Source organism: Balaenoptera acutorostrata, chromosome 4, assembly GCF_949987535.1.
Source record: "Balaenoptera acutorostrata chromosome 4, mBalAcu1.1, whole genome shotgun sequence".
Taxonomy (NCBI): Eukaryota; Metazoa; Chordata; class Mammalia; order Artiodactyla; family Balaenopteridae; genus Balaenoptera; species Balaenoptera acutorostrata.
Window position 1 is genome coordinate 142,803,747 of NC_080067.1, and position 20,387 is coordinate 142,824,133.

General features: G+C 45.8%; 1 protein-coding gene across 9 annotated transcripts in view; it reads right to left on the bottom strand.

Moving 5' to 3' along the window:
- The window catches only part of SETD4 (SET domain containing 4), a 430,129-nt gene extending 412,569 nt beyond the window's left edge, over window positions 1–17,560 (bottom strand). For all 9 annotated transcript variants that reach the window (XR_009008193.1, XR_009008194.1, XR_009008195.1 and 6 more), the window contains exons 1-7: window positions 17,171–17,560; window positions 15,447–15,616; window positions 11,386–11,481; window positions 7,250–7,287; window positions 4,705–4,793; window positions 2,749–3,178; window positions 460–634 (exon numbers count right to left, since the gene is read on the bottom strand). Coding sequence is in view for 4 of the 9 variants with exons in the window: in XM_057545647.1 (XP_057401630.1) it covers window positions 460–634; window positions 2,749–3,178; window positions 4,705–4,793; window positions 7,250–7,287; window positions 11,386–11,481; window positions 15,447–15,519 (901 nt within the window). In the remaining 5 variants the exon portion in view is untranslated. The remainder of the gene's footprint in view (window positions 1–459; window positions 635–2,748; window positions 3,179–4,704; window positions 4,794–7,249; window positions 7,288–11,385; window positions 11,482–15,446; window positions 15,617–17,170) is intronic.
- Between the last annotated feature and the right edge of the window lie 2,827 nt (window positions 17,561–20,387).

Here is a 20,387-nt window from a genome sequence, read left to right on the forward strand (position 1 = left end):
TTAAACCGCCCAAAGAAGGACTGTGTAACATATTTACCCTGTGATTGGTACAGCACCTTACACACAGTGGGTGCTTCATAAATATTTTTTACTTGCTGCTCTCTAATCCTATTTTATCTTAAGTGACAATGTCTCAGTACAAATATTTCCATTTCTTGCCATCTATTAATACTCTATTTATTTCCCTAGCAGTTTCTCTTTTCTTCCATTCTACTGTCTGACCTAATGCAATAGAAGTCTTCTCAGTTCTTGTTATCCTCAATATCGATCAAAGCTTTGCTGGCTTTACTTCAACACTGAAATGACGTGGTCAATAAGAATTAGGCTAGCCCTGCCTAGGAGAAAATAAATGATATACGCTTTAAGGTTTTGCCATTGTTACAAAAACTTAACATAACCACAGATGGGGGGGTGGGGCATTCTATCATCTTAGTGATCAGAACCAAAGTTAATTCCAACCTTTTGAGACATAAACACAAGCATGAGGATTGCGGATGGAAACAAATCCATACTCGAGGAGCAGGCGGTGGTTATCGTGAGGGCCATAGCAGATGAGCACCTCTTTGTGTTTTCCACAGCTCACAGCTGTTCTAATTTCATAACAGCGGGTTTCCTCATTAAACGCTGCTTTTACCTAGAAAAAAGAATTGTAAAAGATGTTTTTAAAGCAAAGCAGAAAACTAAAAAGATTAAGTGATCGTATTATTTAAGCAGGATGCCGCTTTCAAGCACTCATCACGAAATTTATCCACGTGGAGAAAAAATGCCACGTCCGCACTTTGGCCTCTTTGGTTCTCCTCGACTTCACCCCATCGGGGTGGGAGGGAGTCCCGCCTGGGGGCTCTGAGGATGGCCAAACACACGACACTTGACATCAGACAGATGACTAACGGCTGTTTATTGTAAGTCACCCATACAGCCCGGGGGGAGGACACAGCACGCCACACAGGGCCACACAGGGGCTGCGCCTGGGAGCGGAGTGACAGCAGAGGCCATGGGAAGCAGGCCTGCAGGAGCAAGGGGTGATGCCCTGGTTCCCCTGGGGTGATGTGATTTGCCTGTTTGAATAATTTTGAGGGCTGGCAGGGAGGTGACACGCATTCGGTTGAGGACCAGGCGGGCTACAGCCAGTCCGGCTGAAGGCAACTTCCCGCTGGGTGGGAAGCCTTGCCTGCTGGGTGGGAAATATCCGGAGAGGGCAGAGGAACTCACGGTCAGGCCTTCGGGGCCCCACGAGGCCCAAAGACATCAAGGCCGAGCATGAAATTTCAGGTCCTACGATACACAGCCTTTTGTGAGCAGCATGACGTTGGCTGATACTGTCATATGGATTTTGCGACAGCTTTGTTAGGTAACAGGCCGAGAGGAAAAGACCAAGGAGACCGAACTGCTCTGACAACAAGCGGCGGGTACAAGCACCGAGGCCTTCTCACTAAGCAGCAAACTGCAGTGAGATGAGGATAAGAACAGGCTGAAATTCTACCTTGCAGCATCAACAAGAGATCAGGGCCAAGGCTTGCGGTGTCACGTCAAAAGCCAGCTGCAGCGCACTTTCGACCAGGGGCTGGCAATCTTTTTCCATGAAGGGCCAGACAGTAAGTATTTTAGGCTTTGCCAGGGTCCTGGGACTATGTGCCCTAGACTGTAGTGTGCGACGCCCTGACGCTCAACTGTAAAATCCCTGGTTTGGAACATAAATGTGCCAACAGCCCAATAAAAAGAAAGTCACGCCAATGGGGACTGACCGAGTCCCTGTGGCCAGTACCCTACTGTCCTGTACCCCCTTGACTTTATTTCAGCAATATCAGCCACAGAAACACCCATCCACCCTCAGTCTCCTTTGCTTAATTTTGTTAGAAATGCATCTTTCTAGAAAAGCAACGAGCAGACAGGCACGGCGATGGCTGCGGCCTAAGAAAGCACAGGGAGGGCCTCCCCTCCACGCCCACGCTCTCCTCTCGTGGGCACGTGGGCTTCTCAGGGTGGCATGGGTCACGAAGAGGACAGCGTGGGTGCGGGTCCCGTCAATGCGCCTGCAAGCACACCCGGCACAGGCAACAGGTTAGCTGACACACAGACATCCTGTGCCCTCATGCCAGGCCTTCAGCCCCGTGTGCCCCGCAGATACAATCATCTCCTTTATGTGCTGGAGCAGAGAAGCCTGGGGAAGAAGAGCTCTCCGACTGACTCCCGAAGTGGGACCCCTTAACGATTTCCCAGAAATAGCCATCCAGCCAGAAACTGTTGATTGAACACCTACTACGTGCCAGGCCCTGTGCTGAGCACTGGGGTTACAAAAGGTACAAGGCAAAGTCCCTGTCCTCTAAGACTGCAGAGCTCCAAGTGGGGAAGGAGCAAGTCCCTTAGAGATCACAGCAAAATGCTGACAGCGATGCCACCAAGTGCGAAAGGGAAAGAGACAGGAAAGCAAGCAAGACTTCAGCCCCAGGTCTGAAAGGAGGAAGAAGGATGCTGCACCACGGGGAGGCGGGGGAGGGCTAGGGTTCGGGCCATACAGGGGACAGAGCACCTGCAGGCCTGCAGAGCAGAGCAGGGAAAAGTGGCAAAGGAAAAGGATGCCGGAGGGGAAACAGGGTCGGGAAGAAAGAGAGGAGCCTACCTGACAGCAGGTGGGTTGACCAGCTGCACCTCTCCCCGTGGTTCTGCCCGCTCTTCCGAGTCACAGGTTCTACACGTTAGAGCCCTTCCTACTGAAACCAAACACGGGTCTCCCGGTTAACGTCTCACCTGGGCGTCGGGGCTGTGGTTCAGCAGATCGAGGAACGGGGCGAGCACGCAGGTGTCCGGCTCTGCGGAAAAGCACTGCCTCGGCGTGCACTTCCTGTACACAGCCCTGGTGTTCACGGTGCACCAAGCCCACAGGAGGGCGCTGTAGCTAAAGATGCTCTCGACGGCCTCCGAAAACAGAGGCTGCAGGGAAGACAAAAAGTCTCTGGAGGAAGAAATGAACTCCTGCACGTGGGTTCTCTGCTCTCTGGCCTTTGCTTTCAAAGGTTTGGGAAGAAGATTCACCACTTCTGGCTCCAAACAAACAGGGCAGGTGTAGGCCTTGGGCAAAACCTCCAGGTAAGGCTTCCAGGGAGACCGGTCCCCAGCATGCCTTTCTGAAACTAAAAAGGCGCAAAGAGCCAGCACAGGAGATGGAGGAGGCTGCCACCTTTTAAAATGAAAAGCAGATTAAAGGAATTACTTTCATTCAAAATATGGCGTAAGCAAGAGGTACAAATATCCTAGGGCTTAATTCTGCTCCCAGAGGGACTGTGGCCAAGTTCACCTAATGCACCCAAGAGAGGGTCTTCCTTCCTCAAGGCTTTCCTCCCGGACTGCACCCCAGTACAAATGCAGTGAACCAGTCACACTGATGCAAGAACTGGCTCACTAACCCGAGTTCCAGCTTTGTTTGCCACAGATTCTTTCTTGCAAAAACCTCTTTGCTTCCAACTTGGTTCTCCAGTGTTAAAGCTTTTGCTGGAATTTCACTTGTTTCACTTGGTTAAGGATATAAATCTTGGGGGTTGGAGGGCAATCGGTGGAAAGAACCTAGACATGCCCCATCCAACACAGTAACCACTGGGTACGTATAGCTATTTCAATTTTTATTTTTTTTAATTAAATAATATTGAAAATTCAATTCCCCAGTCATACAAGCCACATTTCAAGTGCTCTTGAGCCATATGTGGCTAGTGGCTACCATACCAGACAACACAAGGTAAAACAATGCTATCATTGCAGAAAGTTCTATTATATGATACTAACCCAAGCAGAAAACTGAATAGGCTCATTATATACCTGTTACAGATCTAAAGCTTTTGTCTTAAATTTACCCATTCTATTGCAAATTATACATTGCAGTATTTTTATTTGTTACCAATAAAAAGATCACGTGTTGCATGAATGTATTTAGGAAAGTTTTCATTAATCCTTCAAAGTCCAGATTCCTAAATTACCATGCATTCTACTCAAAATTTCAGAAAATGTTAATACTAAGAGCATCCTTGCCTCTACTCAGTCCAATGAAAATACACCAGCCCTCTTACAAAAGTAAGCCAGGGGAAAAAAGTCCAGAACTTACTGTGGGTTGAGAAACAATACAATCTTTCGACCTTTATAATTTAGAAACCCATCATGCTGAGGATCTCCCTCACGCTGTCCTCAGAAACCCACCCAAAATAGAGACCCCCTATCACATAAGCCAGAAAATAATTCTCAGCTCCCATGTTGGCCTCCTCTCTTCTATGCCAAAAAAAACCAACTCTCTCATACCGTCAAGAGCTCTTCATAGCTGAAGGGGAATTCAAGCAAGTACAATAAGGGTAAAAATAAAAGAGTAAATAGAATTTGTCAAGACCTACTACAATGGAGGAGAGTGGACTGTCATGAGTCACGGCACTCAGCCATGATTTACATCTATTATCCCATTTAATCCTTATTTTCTAGTAAGGTTAGATCAGGATTCAAACCCACATCCCAAGCAGCCTATTAAAACCTTAAAAATGCAGTTTACAATGAATTAAGAACCAACTTCATAAAACAGAGTAAACCTTTCAAATCATTTCAGATATTTATTAGCTACATGAAATGGCTGGGTCCTAATGAACTATGTCTTGGACGACATACTCTCCAATGATATAAAGTTTAAAGGAGAAGCACTTGCCCCAGACAAGCAGGTGAGCGGTCACTTACTTGGCAATATACACCCCTAAGTAGCTTCTAAGCACTGTGTCCGTGGTGAGCAGGCAACTCTCGGGCAATGAGATAATCATCTGTCCCTCCTTGCCAAAAAGAAAGTAAAGTTTAGGACATCCATGCTTTGGGAAGGACCTGAATGAGTCTTTAAAGTCCCTGATTCCACAATCATCTAATAAGAGCCCAGCAGAGCCCAACCACAGCTGACCGAAGAGCCCTCCGTGGATGGGCTCCCCAGTTTCAGTCAGCAGACGCAGGCAAGGCTGCTCTCACGCCAGGGATAGATACTACATTCCCAGCAAGAACTAAAGGTTAATTGTGTGACTGACACCCACCACCAGTCAACCTTCCACCAGAAAGGAATGTGGAAACACTCTGACAACTCAAATCATATTATTCCTTCATTTTCTGACACCAGGAAACAGTGCTACCTATAGGCAACAGACAGAAACCACTCCAAAAAATTCTTCCAGTGAAATCCATGTGTCCAGTGACTATTCCCAGCAATGGCCTACTCGCCATATAACCTGAGCCAAGTGGCTGAAGAAACAAGGGCAGCCCCCCCAGCACAAGGGTCTCATTTGACCACCTGCCAAAGTATAGCTTTCAGTTTCTCCCACTGAGACAGAAACATAGAAAGAAAAATCAAGATGTCAAGGAATAGACATCAGAAACAAAGCACTAAGAAGCCAGATATAAGATCCTGCTTTCATCATAACTGGCATCTAAGTTGGTTAAACATCACAGCCCAAATCTCCTGGGTTCAATTTCTGGTCTCCTCATCTGTGATTCAAGATTGAGTTCGGGTGGTCACTACAGTCCCTTCCTGCTCTGACATCCCCTGACTTTCTGATTTAAAAAAAGGCACTTAGGGCTTCCTTGGTGGCGCAGTGGTTGGGGGTCCGCCTGCCGGTGCGGGGGACGCGGGTTCGGGCCCTGGTCCGGGAGGATCCCGCATGCCGTGGAGCGGCTGGGGCTGCGTGCCACGGCTGCTGGGGCCCGTGTGCCTGGAGCCCGTGCTCCACTACAAGAGGGGCCGCTGCGATGGGAGGCCCAGGCACCGCGACGAAGACAACAGCAGCTGGAGCAGGGTCCACGCGCAGCGACGGAGACCCAACGCAGCCAAAAATAAATTAAATTTAAAAAAAAAAAAAAAAAAAAAGCTTAACAAAAAATAAATTTTTTAAAAAAAAAAGGCACTTAATAAAATGCTCTATGTCTTGACTGGGGTAAACGTCTTCATCATCAAAACTCATCAAACTGGACACTTTAAATCTGTGCATTTCACTATGTGTAAAATACATCTCAATTTTCAAAAAGTTTTCACAAAAAAGCCACATTTGAAAGTACATGTAAAGCAACTGCCAATTATCATTTCATGATCTAAACAAAAACTACCCATAGCCACTGCTATCTATATTCATGAGAGGTATATTTCTCTCCCCAAATTCTGCTACAGAATGAAGTCATATACCTCCCCTCAAAAAGAAAAATATTGCACAACAATGGTAATGTACTTAATACTATTGAACTGCACACTTAAAAAGGGTTAAGATAGTAAATTTTATGTTATGTAAATTTTACCACAATTTTAAATGGTTAATAAAAAAAATTAAGATAGCATAATAGAATTACAACATTAAAAGCGACCATTCTTTAGGCTAAAGATATATACACAGCTGGGGTTTTTTATAAATTAAATTAAGGAACTAAAAATAAATTAAAACAGTTTTGAAATAGAAAATCAAGATCATTACAAATAAATTAAGGAATTAATTTCTAGCTTTACAGAAAACTGTGCATTAGATACCCTTTAAGTAGCACAGAAGAACTGAAACAGACCTTGGAGAGCATCCGCATGACTTACCTCCCGCTTTCCAGGTGAGGAGACAGAAGCCAGGAGGGTCAGCAGCCGGCTGGGCTGCCGGGCTGTACTTACTATGGATGCTCAGATTCGAGCAGCTCCCTTCCACCCCCACCCCATCCCCAGCGCGTTTAAAATATGACCCGATTTACAAAACCTGCTGCGGCAGAGACTGCTAGTCGCCTACCCCAACACGCCCTCCCTGCTCCTCCTCCTCCCCGATGCAGTCCCACCTGAAGGGTGCAGGTCGCGGCAGCTGGGAGCTGGCAGAGGAGACGGAGCTGGAATTTCCGGGATGAGGGGAAGCCTGCCCTTCCTCACCCCTTGCGCCGTCCTGCTGCTCAAGCCCCTGGAGCTGAGGGTGCGGGGCTCCCTCTCAGAACGTGGATAAGAGCTGGACGGAGCCCAAGAGACCAGCGCGCCGGCCCAGGTCTGCCTGTCCAGGCTTGTTTACGTGACGGCAAGAGACACTTGCGCTCTGTTACCTTGGGTTTGTCTCTTATACGCTGCAAACTTAATTCTAACTGACAGAACTGTATTCAAATTTATCCATTAAGTAAAAAAGAAAAAAAAAATCTGTATGTCTAAAATATTTTTAATTCACTTGATTGAACCACAAAAACAAACACAAAGCAGCAAAATCTACTTTGGGTTTCAAGATAAGAGAGAAATTCTCACCCGCAGGGATGTTTTGCTCATCAGCCCTCTTCCTGTACCTAGGAATGCAAAGACAGAAAAAGGGTAAATCCTACTCTTTCTTCAAGGTCTTAGAGATACTATTTTGCATAAAAGATGTGGATGAACTTCAAAATTACACAAAGCTGAAGCTGAGTGTCTCGCATCCTTTGACTCCCAGGGGAACCAGAAGATCAAGAAGCTATTCTGGGGCTTCCCTGATGGTGCAGTGGTTAAGAATCCACCTGCCAATGCAGGGGACACGGGTTCGAGCCCTGGTCCGGGAAGATCCCACACGCCGCGGAGCAACTAAGCCCGTGCGCCACAACTACTGAGCCTGCGCTCTAGAGCCCGCGAGCCACAACTACTGAAGCCCACGAGCCACAACTACTGAAGCCCACACACCTAGAGCCCGTGCTCCACAACAAGAGAAGCCACCACAATGAGAAGCCCGTGCACTGCAACAAAGAGTAGCCCCCACTCGCCACAACTAGAGAAAGCCCGCGTGCAGCAACGAAGACCCAATGCAGCCAAAAATAAATAAATAAATTTTTTTAAAAAAAGAAGCTATTCTGGAAAATGGCCCGACCTCCTTTTGGGTTTATAATCTTGAAGGGCAAAGTCAGCTTCAGAGTCAACACCTAAAGATCATCACCCTTAGGCAGATCTGCTGCTGGGCCTCTTACAGGAAACTTGAGGCTGGCCTCTCTCCCCGGGGGCTCACCAGCCGGGGTGGAGCCTAATCCTAGCGCCCAACCGACCTCAGAGGCTGGACCCGCAGGCCACTTTCACCCACTCCCAGACCCGGCCTTCCCCAGTAATCATCTCGAGTCTTTGACCGAATGACCAGTAAAGCCCACTCAGGTCCCACAAAGCCTGAGGCCTACCCCCTCCCCACCCCAGCCAGGCAAGCCATTAGCCACGCCCTCCTTGACCAGGCGAGCTCAGCAGCGTAGATCCAGGGCCAGCTGCTTCCCGTGAGCCAAGGCCTTGGCCAGAGCACACTCACAACACTAACCTCCGCAGCAGCTCTGTCAACGCCACCAACACGCAGACGTCTACCCCTCTGTGCCCAAGGCTGCCCTCGTGCAACAGTCAGACGACAGCTTCTCCGGCAGGGATGGGCACAATAGGTATGACCTGTAACTATCATACGAAGTCTCTCTAGTCATCTTCTCAAATCCACAGTTGTTGACTTTTTTCTCTCAGCTAGGAGGGTATATAATTCGGCAAAGGTCAATGCCCGTGGGACTAATGGGAGCTGCAGGTTCCTGGAGGGAATTCCCACCTCGGGTCCCAAATCGGGTGTCTGGCAAGCTTGATTTGACGAGTCATCTCCCTACCCAGAAGCGTCTGTCTGCTCAAACACATGGTTTTGGTTTTAAGAACTTATTTAATTTCTTCTGTGTGTCCCACGGTGGAGTTAATCATCCCTGTGGGCCAGAACCCTTCCTGAAATCAATTACTAATGAGAGGATTTTTTCTGTGGGGTCATCCTTTAAAAAAATTCATGTGCTAATTTAAGTGGAAATTTCTCTTTGAGCACACATGAACAGAACTTGGCATGTGGAATATATCCGGAAGATACTTTACCTATATGTCTACAATATAGTATTCAGTAGATCAGAAAGCAGATCACAGTAACCTGCACTTACTAAGGCAAGGTAGCAAGTGGCCATGAGGATCTTATTACAGACTTCTTCCTGCCTTATAATTTCTGCCACCATCCATCTACCCGGGAGGCCCCGATTTGGACAGTGCTTTTAGCATTAAAAGGAAATACTAGGGTCAGCTCCCAAAGCATAAATCAGGTCAGAGTCTAAAGACTGAATCCTGTTTGCAACTTGGGAGCCTTGCCTTGCCCCTCCATAAACCAAGACTAACTCCCCAGAATTCTGTACATTCTGACAGACTCCCATCAACATGCTCTCCTATCATACACTGATTAAGAGCTGAAGATACAGAAAGCACTTAGGGAAGGTGTTGCTGACTGCATGCTTGTGTCCCCCCCAAATTCATATGTTGATTTCTCAGCCCCCAGTGAGATGACTTTAGGAGGTAGGGCCTCTGGTAAGTGGCTAGGTCATAAGGGTGGAGCCCTCATGAATGGGATTCGTGCCCTTATAAGAAGAGACAAGAGAGCCTGCTCCAGCTCCCAGCTCTCCACCATGTGAGGACACAACGAGAAGATGGCAATTTGCAAAGCAGGAATCAGTCCTCGCTAGACACTGAATCTGCCCAGGCCAGATCTTAGACTTCCAGCCTCCAGAACTGTGAGAAATACATGACTGTTTTAAGCCACCCAGCCCATGGTAATTTGCTACGGCAGCCCGAGCTAAGGCAGAAGGTTCCCTGACCCCAGAACTGTAAGCACTGGGTTCTGATCACTGCCAAACCACTTTGCTTTAGCTCCTCCAAGACCATGAATCTGGAGGTGGGCCCAGAGGAAGTTGCTCCTACTTTTATAACTGCTGACTCTTCACTGCTCCAAACCATAGACAGATTACTTATTTTCAGGAATTCGATTGAAACCATATGCCAATTCCTGCTTGATAATTTTAAACCTACCCTTCTTAAGGCAAAGTGACACCCGAGGAGTAGGCAGGCCTTAGGCACAGCAAGTCCACTCCTGACACTACTTTCCCTTGATCATCTCATAAAGAACTCCATCCACTAAAATCTAAGAGTATGGTTTTTACTGACCGTTCCCTGACACACAAAAACAGAAAGTTAAACATTCTGTTAAAGGCTGATAAATATGGTTCACCATCATAAAGAAGGAGCAATCCTAACAGAAGATGGTTCAAATCAAGTATTTTAGCCCAAAGTCATCATGTATAACTGACACACAGGGAACAACTTTACACACATCGCCTCACTGGACCAGGGGCACATGTGGTAAATCATTTACCTTGGGTGATATATAAGGAAGTTAGTTTGCTCAAAGTTAAATTACCTAATGCGTACTTGAATGATCATTTTAATCGCCAAGGGAAGCATTCAGAGGCATATGATATAAATATTCTACAAGGTGAAATGTCTGCACCTGCCCTGTGATACAGAACTTCAAGGCCCTCAGCACATAACTGTCTCTGTGCTACAGCAGATCTGCAGCACAGAGACAGGTGGTCCTCTCTGTGGTTACCTCAAGCCCACGTGTGGACAGAGCTGGGTCGCCTTGTATGCAGGCACAAGCCCATAACAAGCTGCCCAACTTCTGTGAGAGAATGTTCCAGAAGAGAATGCTAACCCAAACTCCATGACAAGCTCCTCAATTTTCAGAAAACAATGTTAATCCAACCTCCACAGCAAGCTCCTCACCTTCCAGAAGAGAATGTTCACCCACCCCTGTTCAGGTGACTGTGGACGCTAGGGCCACACAGGGGCTCCTCCTCCAATGCTCAGGGGGCAATACCGCTGAGGCCTCCCTAAGGGCTCCTCTCCTGGAGCCACCCCCCAGGGACCAAGCGCCTCTGCTGGTTCTTTGGAACCCCTCCCCTTAGAAAACTACGGTGATGCTCCTGAGCTAAGGGATAATCCCATCAGCCCGCATGGCTTGAGAATCCCATGAAATCACTGAAGCAGGTTGATGGGGACACCAGTCCCCACATTACACAATGTCCTCCCAGAAAAGCCCAGTGAAGATGTTTCCCTCAGGTCTAAGTTCCAGAAATACCTGTACTTCTGATGAGTAAACAACTTAGCTGTGTTTACAGAACACTAAGATTCAGATAATTGATCATATACATTGGGCTGCTGGAAAGATGAGTCAAATCTGTAGCTCACCTCTGACAGGGGTACGAAATTTCATAATCATGACTTTTATGTGTTATCCTTATCCCTGCCTTCGTCTTATTTTTCTATTCTCATTTCCCTTTTCTAACTTTTAATTTTATTTCACCTTTTTGGAATTTCTCTCCACAAGCCACTTAAACTCATTTCTAGAATAAGGTCAAGTAAATATTATACCTACAAGGCAGGAAGGCTGCCACACAACAGAAGATGTTAGATATTTTTTGTCGGGTTGAGGAGATGATATGCCCCCAGAAAGAATTCAGCCCACCTGCAAGAATCACCCCTGCTTTCCTACCACCTGGGCCCACATGTCTCTCATGTGAGAGTTGAATGCCAGACCTTACCTGGAAAACAAGCAGGTATTAAGTTTGTATCTTCAAACTTCCTATCTTTCAGCCACTTCTTAAGCTCTATAAATTCAGGCTTGTAGCTCTCATTCACTAATCAAGAGAGGAAAGAAAAACTGGTGATTAAAATCACTATATAATCAGATCACCATTTAAAAAGTAAATCTCTGATGAACTGTCTCAGACAGTCGTATCATAAAAGGGAATAAATTTCAAAACATGCACAAATAATGTAAACTAAAATAGAAAAACCACAAGATCATCTCAAAGATGCAGGAAAAGCATTTGATAAAATCTAGCACTCATTCCTGATAAATACTCCCAGCAAACAAGGATAGAAGGGAACCTCCTCAACCAGACAAAAAATATCTAACAAAAAACCTACAGCTGACATATTTAAAGATGAAAAACTACGTGCTTTCCCCCTAAGATCAGGAACAGAAGAAGGATATCAGTTCTCCCCACTGCTATTCAACACTACACTGGTTCTAGCCAGTGCAAAAAGCAAAGAAAAATAAATAAAAGGCATCTATTATGGGTTGAATTGTGTACCCCAAAATTCATATGTTGAAATCCTAACCCTCAATACCTCAGGATACGAGCTTATTTAGAGATAGGGTCTTTACAGAGATAACCAAGTTAAAATGAGGTCATCAGGGTGGACCTGGATCCAGTATGACTGGTGTCCTTATAATAAGGGAAAATTTGGACACAAGAACAGAGGGAAGATGATAGAAGAAACACAGGGAGAAGACAGCCACCGACAAAGCCAAAAAGAGAGGCCTAGAACAGACCCTTCTCTCACAGCTCTCAGAAGGAACCAATCCTGCTGACACATGCTTTATAGATGAATCCTCAGGGCATTATTGAAAGTGAAATAAGCCATTCACAAAAAGACAAATACTGTATGATCCCACTTACATGAGGTATCTAGAATAGCCAAGTTCATGGAAACAAAAAGTAGAGTGGTAGCTGCCAGGGGCTAGGGGGAGAGGGGAATGAGGAGTTATTATTTAATGGGTATAGAGTTCCAGTTTTGCAAGATGAAGAGAATTCTGGAGAGTGGTTGTACAACAATGTGAATGTACTGAACACTACTGAACTACACTTAAAAATTGTTAAAATGGTAAATTTTATGTTACATGTAATTTTACTACAATTAAAAATTTTTTTTTTAATTTTTTTAAGATCTCAAATCAATAATCTGAACAAATGGAGAGATACATCTTGCTTATGGGTTGGAAGATATCAATATTGTTAAGAAGTCAAGGGCTTCCCTGGTGGCGCAGTGGTTGAGAATCTGCCTGCTAATGCAGGAGACACGGGTTCGAGCCCTGGTCTGGGAAGATCCCACATGCCACGGAGCAGCTGGGCCCGTGAGCCACAATTACTGAGCCTGCGCGTCTGGAGCCTGTGCCCCGCAACGGGAGGGGCCGCGATAGTGAAAGGCCCGCGCACCGCGATGAAGAGAGGTCCCCGCACCGCGATGAAGAGTGGCCCCCACTTGCCGCAACTAGAGAAAGCCCTCGCACGAACCGAAGACCCAGCACAGCCAAAAATAAATAAATAAATAAATAAATAAATTAAAAAAAAAAAAAAAAAAAAAGTCAAGTTCTCCCCAAATTGATCTATAGATTCAATACAATCCAAATCAAAATGTAAGCAGGCTTTTTTGTAGAAATTGACAAGATGATTCTAAAATTCATATGGAAATGCAAAGAACCTAGAATAGCCAAAACCACTTCGAAATATTGATTTCAAAACTTTTTATTACTATAAAGCTACAGTAACTAAGACTGTGTGATACTGTCATCAAGACAGACAAAGAAATCGATGGAACAGAAAAGAAAGTCTAAAACAGACCCACACATATGTGGATAACTGGTTTTTCACAAAATGCAAAGGCAATTCCGTGGAGAAAGGGTAGTTTTTTTCAATAAATATTGCTGGAACAATTGAAGTAAACAAATCATGGAATATTATCAGCAATAATAAAGAATGACCTATTGATACATGCAACAGAGAATTATCTCAAAATAATTATGCTGAGTAAAAGAAGGCAGATAAAAAAGAATGCATACTATATGATTAAATAAAACTATAAAACAAACAAATCAATAGTGAAAGAAAGCAGATCAGTGGTTGTCTGAAAATGGAGGGAGGGAGGGTTCAAAGAGGGCAAGATGAAAGGATTACAAAGGAGAACAAGGAAACTTCTTGGGGTGATGAATATATTGATATCTTGATTTCGATAATGGCTTACTGTGTGTATACATATGTCAAAATCTATCAAATTATACACTTTAAATATGTGACATTCATTGTACGTCAATTATACTTCAATGAAAGGGTTTTCTAAAAAAATACATGATCCAAAATCTAAGGCTCCTAAAATACGTTATCACAACCTAGAGAACAGAGTTTACAGCAAGAACATTTAATAAGCAACTACTACACTCCCAGCACTGTTAACCACTGTGGAGAGCGTTCAACATGTTCCTCACCCTCAAAAAGTTAACATTTTAGTTGGGGAAACAAGACTTCCATGAAAAACAACTGGAAAACCATAGCTCCTAAAGAATAATACCCAATAAGCATGATAACCCAGTGACATTAGTGAGAATTGGAAATGGCATTATCAAAAACATAAGATCTCAAATCAGCCTCGAAGGTGAGAGAGAAACTGAACAAGCAGGGAGAAGGGAAGAAAGATGTTCTGGCTGAAGAAGGACTTTGAGGAATGGCAGAGGTGGAAATGTGGGAGGTGTGCTCAGGAAATGGTGAGCAGAGAACCTACTGCCAACACAGGGAGTGGGGTGGGGGAGCCACTTAGAAAGGGAGTTGATGTCAGGCAGGAGTTCAGAGAGCACACAAAAGAGAATGAGGGGGACTTCCCTGACGGTCCAGTAGTTAAGACTCTGTGCTCCCAATGCAGGGGGCACGGGTTCAATCCCTGGCTGGGGAAGATCCTGCATGCCGCGTGGCACGGCCAAAAAAAAAAACAGAGAGAGAGAGAAAATGAGGATCCTGGAGGTTCCTAAACCAAAAATGCTACGTCCCTTAAGAAAGTTAGACTGACAGTGACAAATGGAACAAGCAGCAGGGAAGAAAACAAGAATGTGGCGAACCAGCCAAGAGCTGGCTAAAGTCATCTCTGGGTAGAACAGACGGGGAGAAGTTAACCTAAGAAAGGCCAGGTGAGAGTTAGTAGGACATGGGCTCCAGAGAGCAAAGAAGGATACACAGTCAAAGATTACCTCCATGGTGCTGACATGCTGGGGGTCAGCTAGGAGGAGTGCTATTAATTTTGATGAAAAATAACAATTGCATTTATGTAGTACTCTCCAGTGGGCCAAGCACTTTCACATACGGTATCTCGTTCAGACTGGGTTACACTGAACTTGAAATGATAAATTTACATCCAAACATTGATATCCTATAGGTAGCTAGAGGTCAGGAGAGAGGTCAGGACCAGAAACAGAAACCTGGGAGTCATCCCCAAAGAAGACATAGTTGAAGCAATATATCTGTATTTCTACAAGGGTTTAAAAGAATATAATGGCACTATTTAAAAGAATATTCTTTAAGAAGTATTCTCTATGAACATTGCTCATGGGCTTCCCTGGTAGCGCAGTGGTTAAGAATCCGCCTGCCAATGCAGGGTACACAGGTTCGAGCCCTGGTCTGGGAAGATCCCACATGCCGCGAAGCAACTAAGCCCGTGCACCACAACTACTGAGCCTGCACTCTGGAGCCCGCAAGCCACAACTACTGAGCCCACGTGCTACAACTACTGAAGCCCGCGCGCCTAGAGCCCGTGCTCCACAACAAGAGAAGCCACTGCAGTGAGAAGCCACGCACCGCAACTAAGAGTGGCCCCTGCTCGCCACAACTAGCCCACGCGCAGCAACAAAGACCCAACGCAGCCAAAAATAAATAAATAAAAAATAAATAAATTTAACATTGCTCATGTGCCTCTGAGAAAAGCTATGTGTTAATACCAATCAACAAAGGATTCCTTTTTTTCATCACTGGCACCAAAAGAATCAAAACTGTACCTCCTCTTGATTCAGAACTTGTGAAGAGTTTTCGTCTTCTGATTCGGCTTGTTCTTCCACCTCCGTTCTTCATACTAAAACTGCAGTTTCTGCTTAATTGCCCAATCTAAAATAAAAAGCATTTTCTTCGCCTTTCTTTCCAGCTGTATGATAATCAGTATTGTTTGTACCTATAAGGATTTAAATATACAAATGTAACTATTTAGTAAACCATTTCTTTAAAGTGTTTTTGTATACAAATTGTTTATACTGAGCTATATCATGTGCAGTAATGGAATGCTCATTATATTGGTCCCTCTAAAACAGTTTTATCTTGAGGTCCTACTAAATGTTGATTAATCATAGAAATCCTCATAACTGATTTCATAATTGTGTGCTTTGGTGACGTTTACATCAACGATAATCAACATTTACTAAGCACCAACCTATCTGTACTTTGAATAAACAGTAGTCCTGAAGGCCCCATCTGCTAGGAAGTCTTAGAGAAAAAACCAAATCCTCTTTCAGTGTGAAGTAAGTAATGATTTGTCCTTAAAACCAGCATCCTGAAATAAATATAAACTAAGCGGGGGTTTGCCACAGATTAGGGAGAAAATGAGAGTCAAGAGAGCAGACAAAACAAAGAGATGATAAAATCTAAAATGACTACAGTTTCTATACGTTACTTCCTCGGAAATATAAAAATGAAATCTATTAAACACACCAGCATGATCAGATAATGGAGTGGCCTACTATATGAAGACATTAATAGTAAGTATGCGCTAAGATGTAAAAATGTCCAAAATATATCACATGAAAAAATAAAGATGCAGAACAAATTCAATGATCCCTTATGAGTCTGATACTGTGCACATTTTATGTTTATAAAACAAGAGGCTTTAAGGAAGGATATTAAAAAATATGCACGGGGAGGGGACTTTTACTATTACTTCTGTATCCTCCTAGTCTGTGCCTTATATATGTATGAGTACATAAGTGATATAATATGAATATTACTTACGTGCATATGTATGTGCATTTTAACCATACCACTGTTTTTTAAAAACCACTAAAAGCTACCGAACTGAAATTAATAACAAGACACGAACTCCAAGCCCTATTACTATCCCACCCCAGCACTGGAAGGTTCACTATTTGGTCGACCCGAAGTTGGCAAGTCCGGCCCCAGGGCCACCGGCGGCTCGTCCCCTCCGGGTCCCCAGAGCCCCGCCCGCGCACGGGCCGAGACGCGTCCACACTGAGGCCCGGCCCGGCCGCGCGCGGGTCCCGGGATCCGGCGAGCGAGCTGTGCACGTGGCGCCAGGGCGATAGCACGGCTGGCCTCACTGTCCTCGCCCCCAGTCCTCAGCCCCTAGACGTGAGGCCGTCCTACAGCTGCGACACACCCCGCCCCTCCCCGCCCCCGCCATTTTCCGGCCGCCGGGTTGGCTGGGCAGGGGGTGAGCTCAGACCCCGGCCAGCCACAAACTCCCCACCTTAGGGTCCTTCGCGCCTGCACCGCGGCTTCTCGGGTCGACATTCGCTAAATGAACGATTCCCAAATAACGGGGGGCGGGGGGGGTACTGTAATGAGCAGCATCATGCCAGGCCTGGCGGGGGTAGGCCATCCGAACTCAGCTCTCTTTTTGACCCCCCAAAATTAAAATATATGGAAAGCTCTAGCAGGAGCAGGTTCCCGTTACCTGGGCAACGGCAGGCCCAGCCCCGGAAGTCGACCCGCTCACCTTGGCACAGCTTCAAGATGGCGGTGGGCGGGCCCACGTGGAAACCCAGAACAGCGCGCCAGATGCTCGCGAGTTAAAGAAGCGAGCCGCAGCAGCAGGGGGAGGGATAGAGCGCCGCCAGGCCCGCCTCGAGTCCCCACTGACCCACGCCCTCAGTCGCCAGGCGGAGCGCTCTTTCCGCCGCGGGCCTCCGCCTCTCGGCGTGCGCATGCGCATTGTGTTCCGGAAGCGCCACCGCCAAAACCGGCTGGGGTCAGAGCGCCGCAAAGCTGGACCCGGGTGCCGGGGGGGAAGAAAAGCCTGTGGTCCGTGGACCGGGAACTGCGCTCTGAAAAGCCGACCTACGGAGTCCTTCCGTACTACCAGGGGAGGAACCGCCAAAGTGCGCGCATCCCAGAGCGGACCCCCCCCCCCACCGCCCCGCGCCGTGGCCCGCCAGCTTCCGCCTCGCCCCGGGGCCTCTCAATCCCGGACCTTCCCCCACTTCCGGGCCGAAGTTGCCTTGACCCCGCCCTGCCTCGGGCCACAGTCCTGCCTTAACCCGTTGCAGGCAACCCAGCCCCACTTCACCCTGATGTCCCTATTGGTGTACGTGTCCCAGGATCAGCCTAACTGGAAAGTTCCAGTCGTTTATGAAAATATGCCTCCCTACAGGAGGTGGGGCTCAATCTCTGCCCCACCCACCCCACCTTGATTATCTCTTGCTTCCAAGACAGCCCAGCGTGGAAAGGAGGGAAAAGTAACTTTACAGTGGAGAAACTTGGCAGACACTGCCTTGGCCAAGTGATAAAGGTTAGCATTATGTTGATTGCGGAGTTCCCAGCTATAGGAAGGGTACTTCACCTAACATTTGGAGATGTTACTCTCCAAAACCCATAATCCTAGTTCTGTAACAGAGAACAACCTGGCTCTATATTGGATCTATTCCTTTAACTCTAACGGTTGTGTTGTTGCCTGTGCTTAGTCATGCTGGCTCTGCACCTTTGTGTTACAAAACGGAGAAAGAACGTTGTCCACAGCCTGAAATACACATAATAGTCCTTCTACGAGGCTCTGCCTCCCAGGCTTGCATTTTAAAGGCATAACACTTTTCATTTGTATAGAGATTAAAAAGTTGCAGAACTTGTTGAAGGTTTACGAGAACATCATGACCAGACCTACCGTGAACAGCTGCAAGAACAAAGGATTATCACACCCCTCTGAGTCTGGCCAGTACCAAGGGATCTGCAACAACCAGCCACAACCCCTCCCCTTTTGGTATAAAAGAAGTCTGAATTCTAACTCAGGTAAGATGGTTCCTTAGGACACTAGTCCGCCAGCTTCTCCATCTGCTGGCTTTCCAAATAGTCAGTATTCCTTGCCTCAACACCTCGTGTCTCAATTCATTGACCTGTCATGCACCAAGTGGTACAAGCTTGAACTCAGTAACAGTTCTTCCTTGAGAATAACATGAGACAAACCCACAAACACCTGACCAGTACAACCGGCCCTCTGTATCCACTTCTGTGGACTCAACCAACTGCAAGTCCAAAAATATTAGGAAAAAAAAATTCAGAAAGTTCCAAAAAGCAGAACTTGAACTTGCCACACACCTGCAACTACTTACATAGCATTTACATTGTATTAGGCATTATAAGTAATCCAGGGATAATTTAAAGTATATGGGAGAATGTACCTAGGTTATATGCAAATACTAGACCATTTTATATGAGGAACTTGAGCATCCCAGGTTGTTTGTATCCAAGGGGGGTCCTGGATAACAAGGGACGACTGTACTCCTAAAAGCTGTCAAAGTTTGTGAAAAGCAAGTAAACTCTGAGAATCTGTCATAAACCAGAGGAAACTAAGGACACATGATAGTTAAATGTAATGTGGTATTCTGGAGAGAACCTTGGACTAGAAAAGGGATATTAGAGGGAAAAACTAGTGAAAGCTACGTAAAGCACAGAGCTTAGTTAATACTGTTCCAGTGTTATTTCTTAGTTATAACAAATGTACCGTCATAGTGTTACCAAACTGAACTTGGGTCCACTCGCCCACAGCAAAACCAATTTCTGACAACAAGTTGTGAAGGAAAGTACAGCATTTATTGCAGGGTCCAGCAAGGAGTACAGGCAGCTCATGCTCAGAAGACCTGAACTCCTCAGTGGTTTTCAGGGGAGCGTTTTTAAAGGTAACATTTGATGGTGAGGGCTGCAGAGTTCATGACTTTCTTCCACTTGTTTGGTGGTGAGGTCACAGGGTGGTGTTTCAGGAATCTCAATCATCAACTTTGTGGTTCCAGCCAGTCTGGGGTCTGGTGCTTGTGCTCAGCACGTAGTCACCATCCTCCGCCTCTGGGGGTGGGGATGGGGTCTTAGTTCCCAAAGAACAGTTCAAAGATATCCATCAAGTTGTTAGGTACATACCTTGGGGAGAACTAGGACTCTGTTTTATCACTGAACTATTGTCGTTACTTTTCTTATTTAACTGCTTTTCCTTTGTTTCTGCATTCCCTCACTTCCCTAATTAGTAACTGCATGGGCCTGCTCTTTGCAACCCAGGGAAGACCTAGGAGACTAAAGCCTTTTACTACAAACAAGAAACAGGGGACATGGAGGAGCTTTTGTACGTGAGAGTGCCTCACAGTGTCCCACTCAGTTTCAATAGTCAGATGTTAATAATAGGGGAAATTTGACATGGAGTATATGGGAATTTTCTGTACTGCATTTGCAACGTTTCAGTAAATCCATTCTAAAATTTAAAGTTTACTGAAAAGCAAAGGGGGGCTGGAAATAGATCGTTCCAGATTTGGACCCATGAGTCAGTGATGTCATTAAAAATCAAAGCTCTTCCTAATTTTCCACAGTACCATCCTTAGGGAGTTGGCTAACTTCTTAGTTTGTTTCCTTATGATCTCAGGATAGTTGCTGCAGCTCCAGGCATCACATTCTCATTACAAATGCATTCAAGACAGAAGAAAAGGGGTAGATAAAACAGGTATTTTCCTTTTATGAGGGAAAAAAATCATGTATACTCCCATTTTCTAGAGGGGAATTGACAAAGTTTCTCTTCTTGACCAAGCTCTAGCCAGTCTCTTCCAAGCCCTCTTTTCAGTTAGGCCTCAGCCTGGGCTTATAAAACCTACTGACTAATGATTTCATCCATTCCCCCACCAACCCCCACGTTAAAAGACTTAAACACTAACACAGTTTCTAATAGCTCAAGGCTGTGTCAC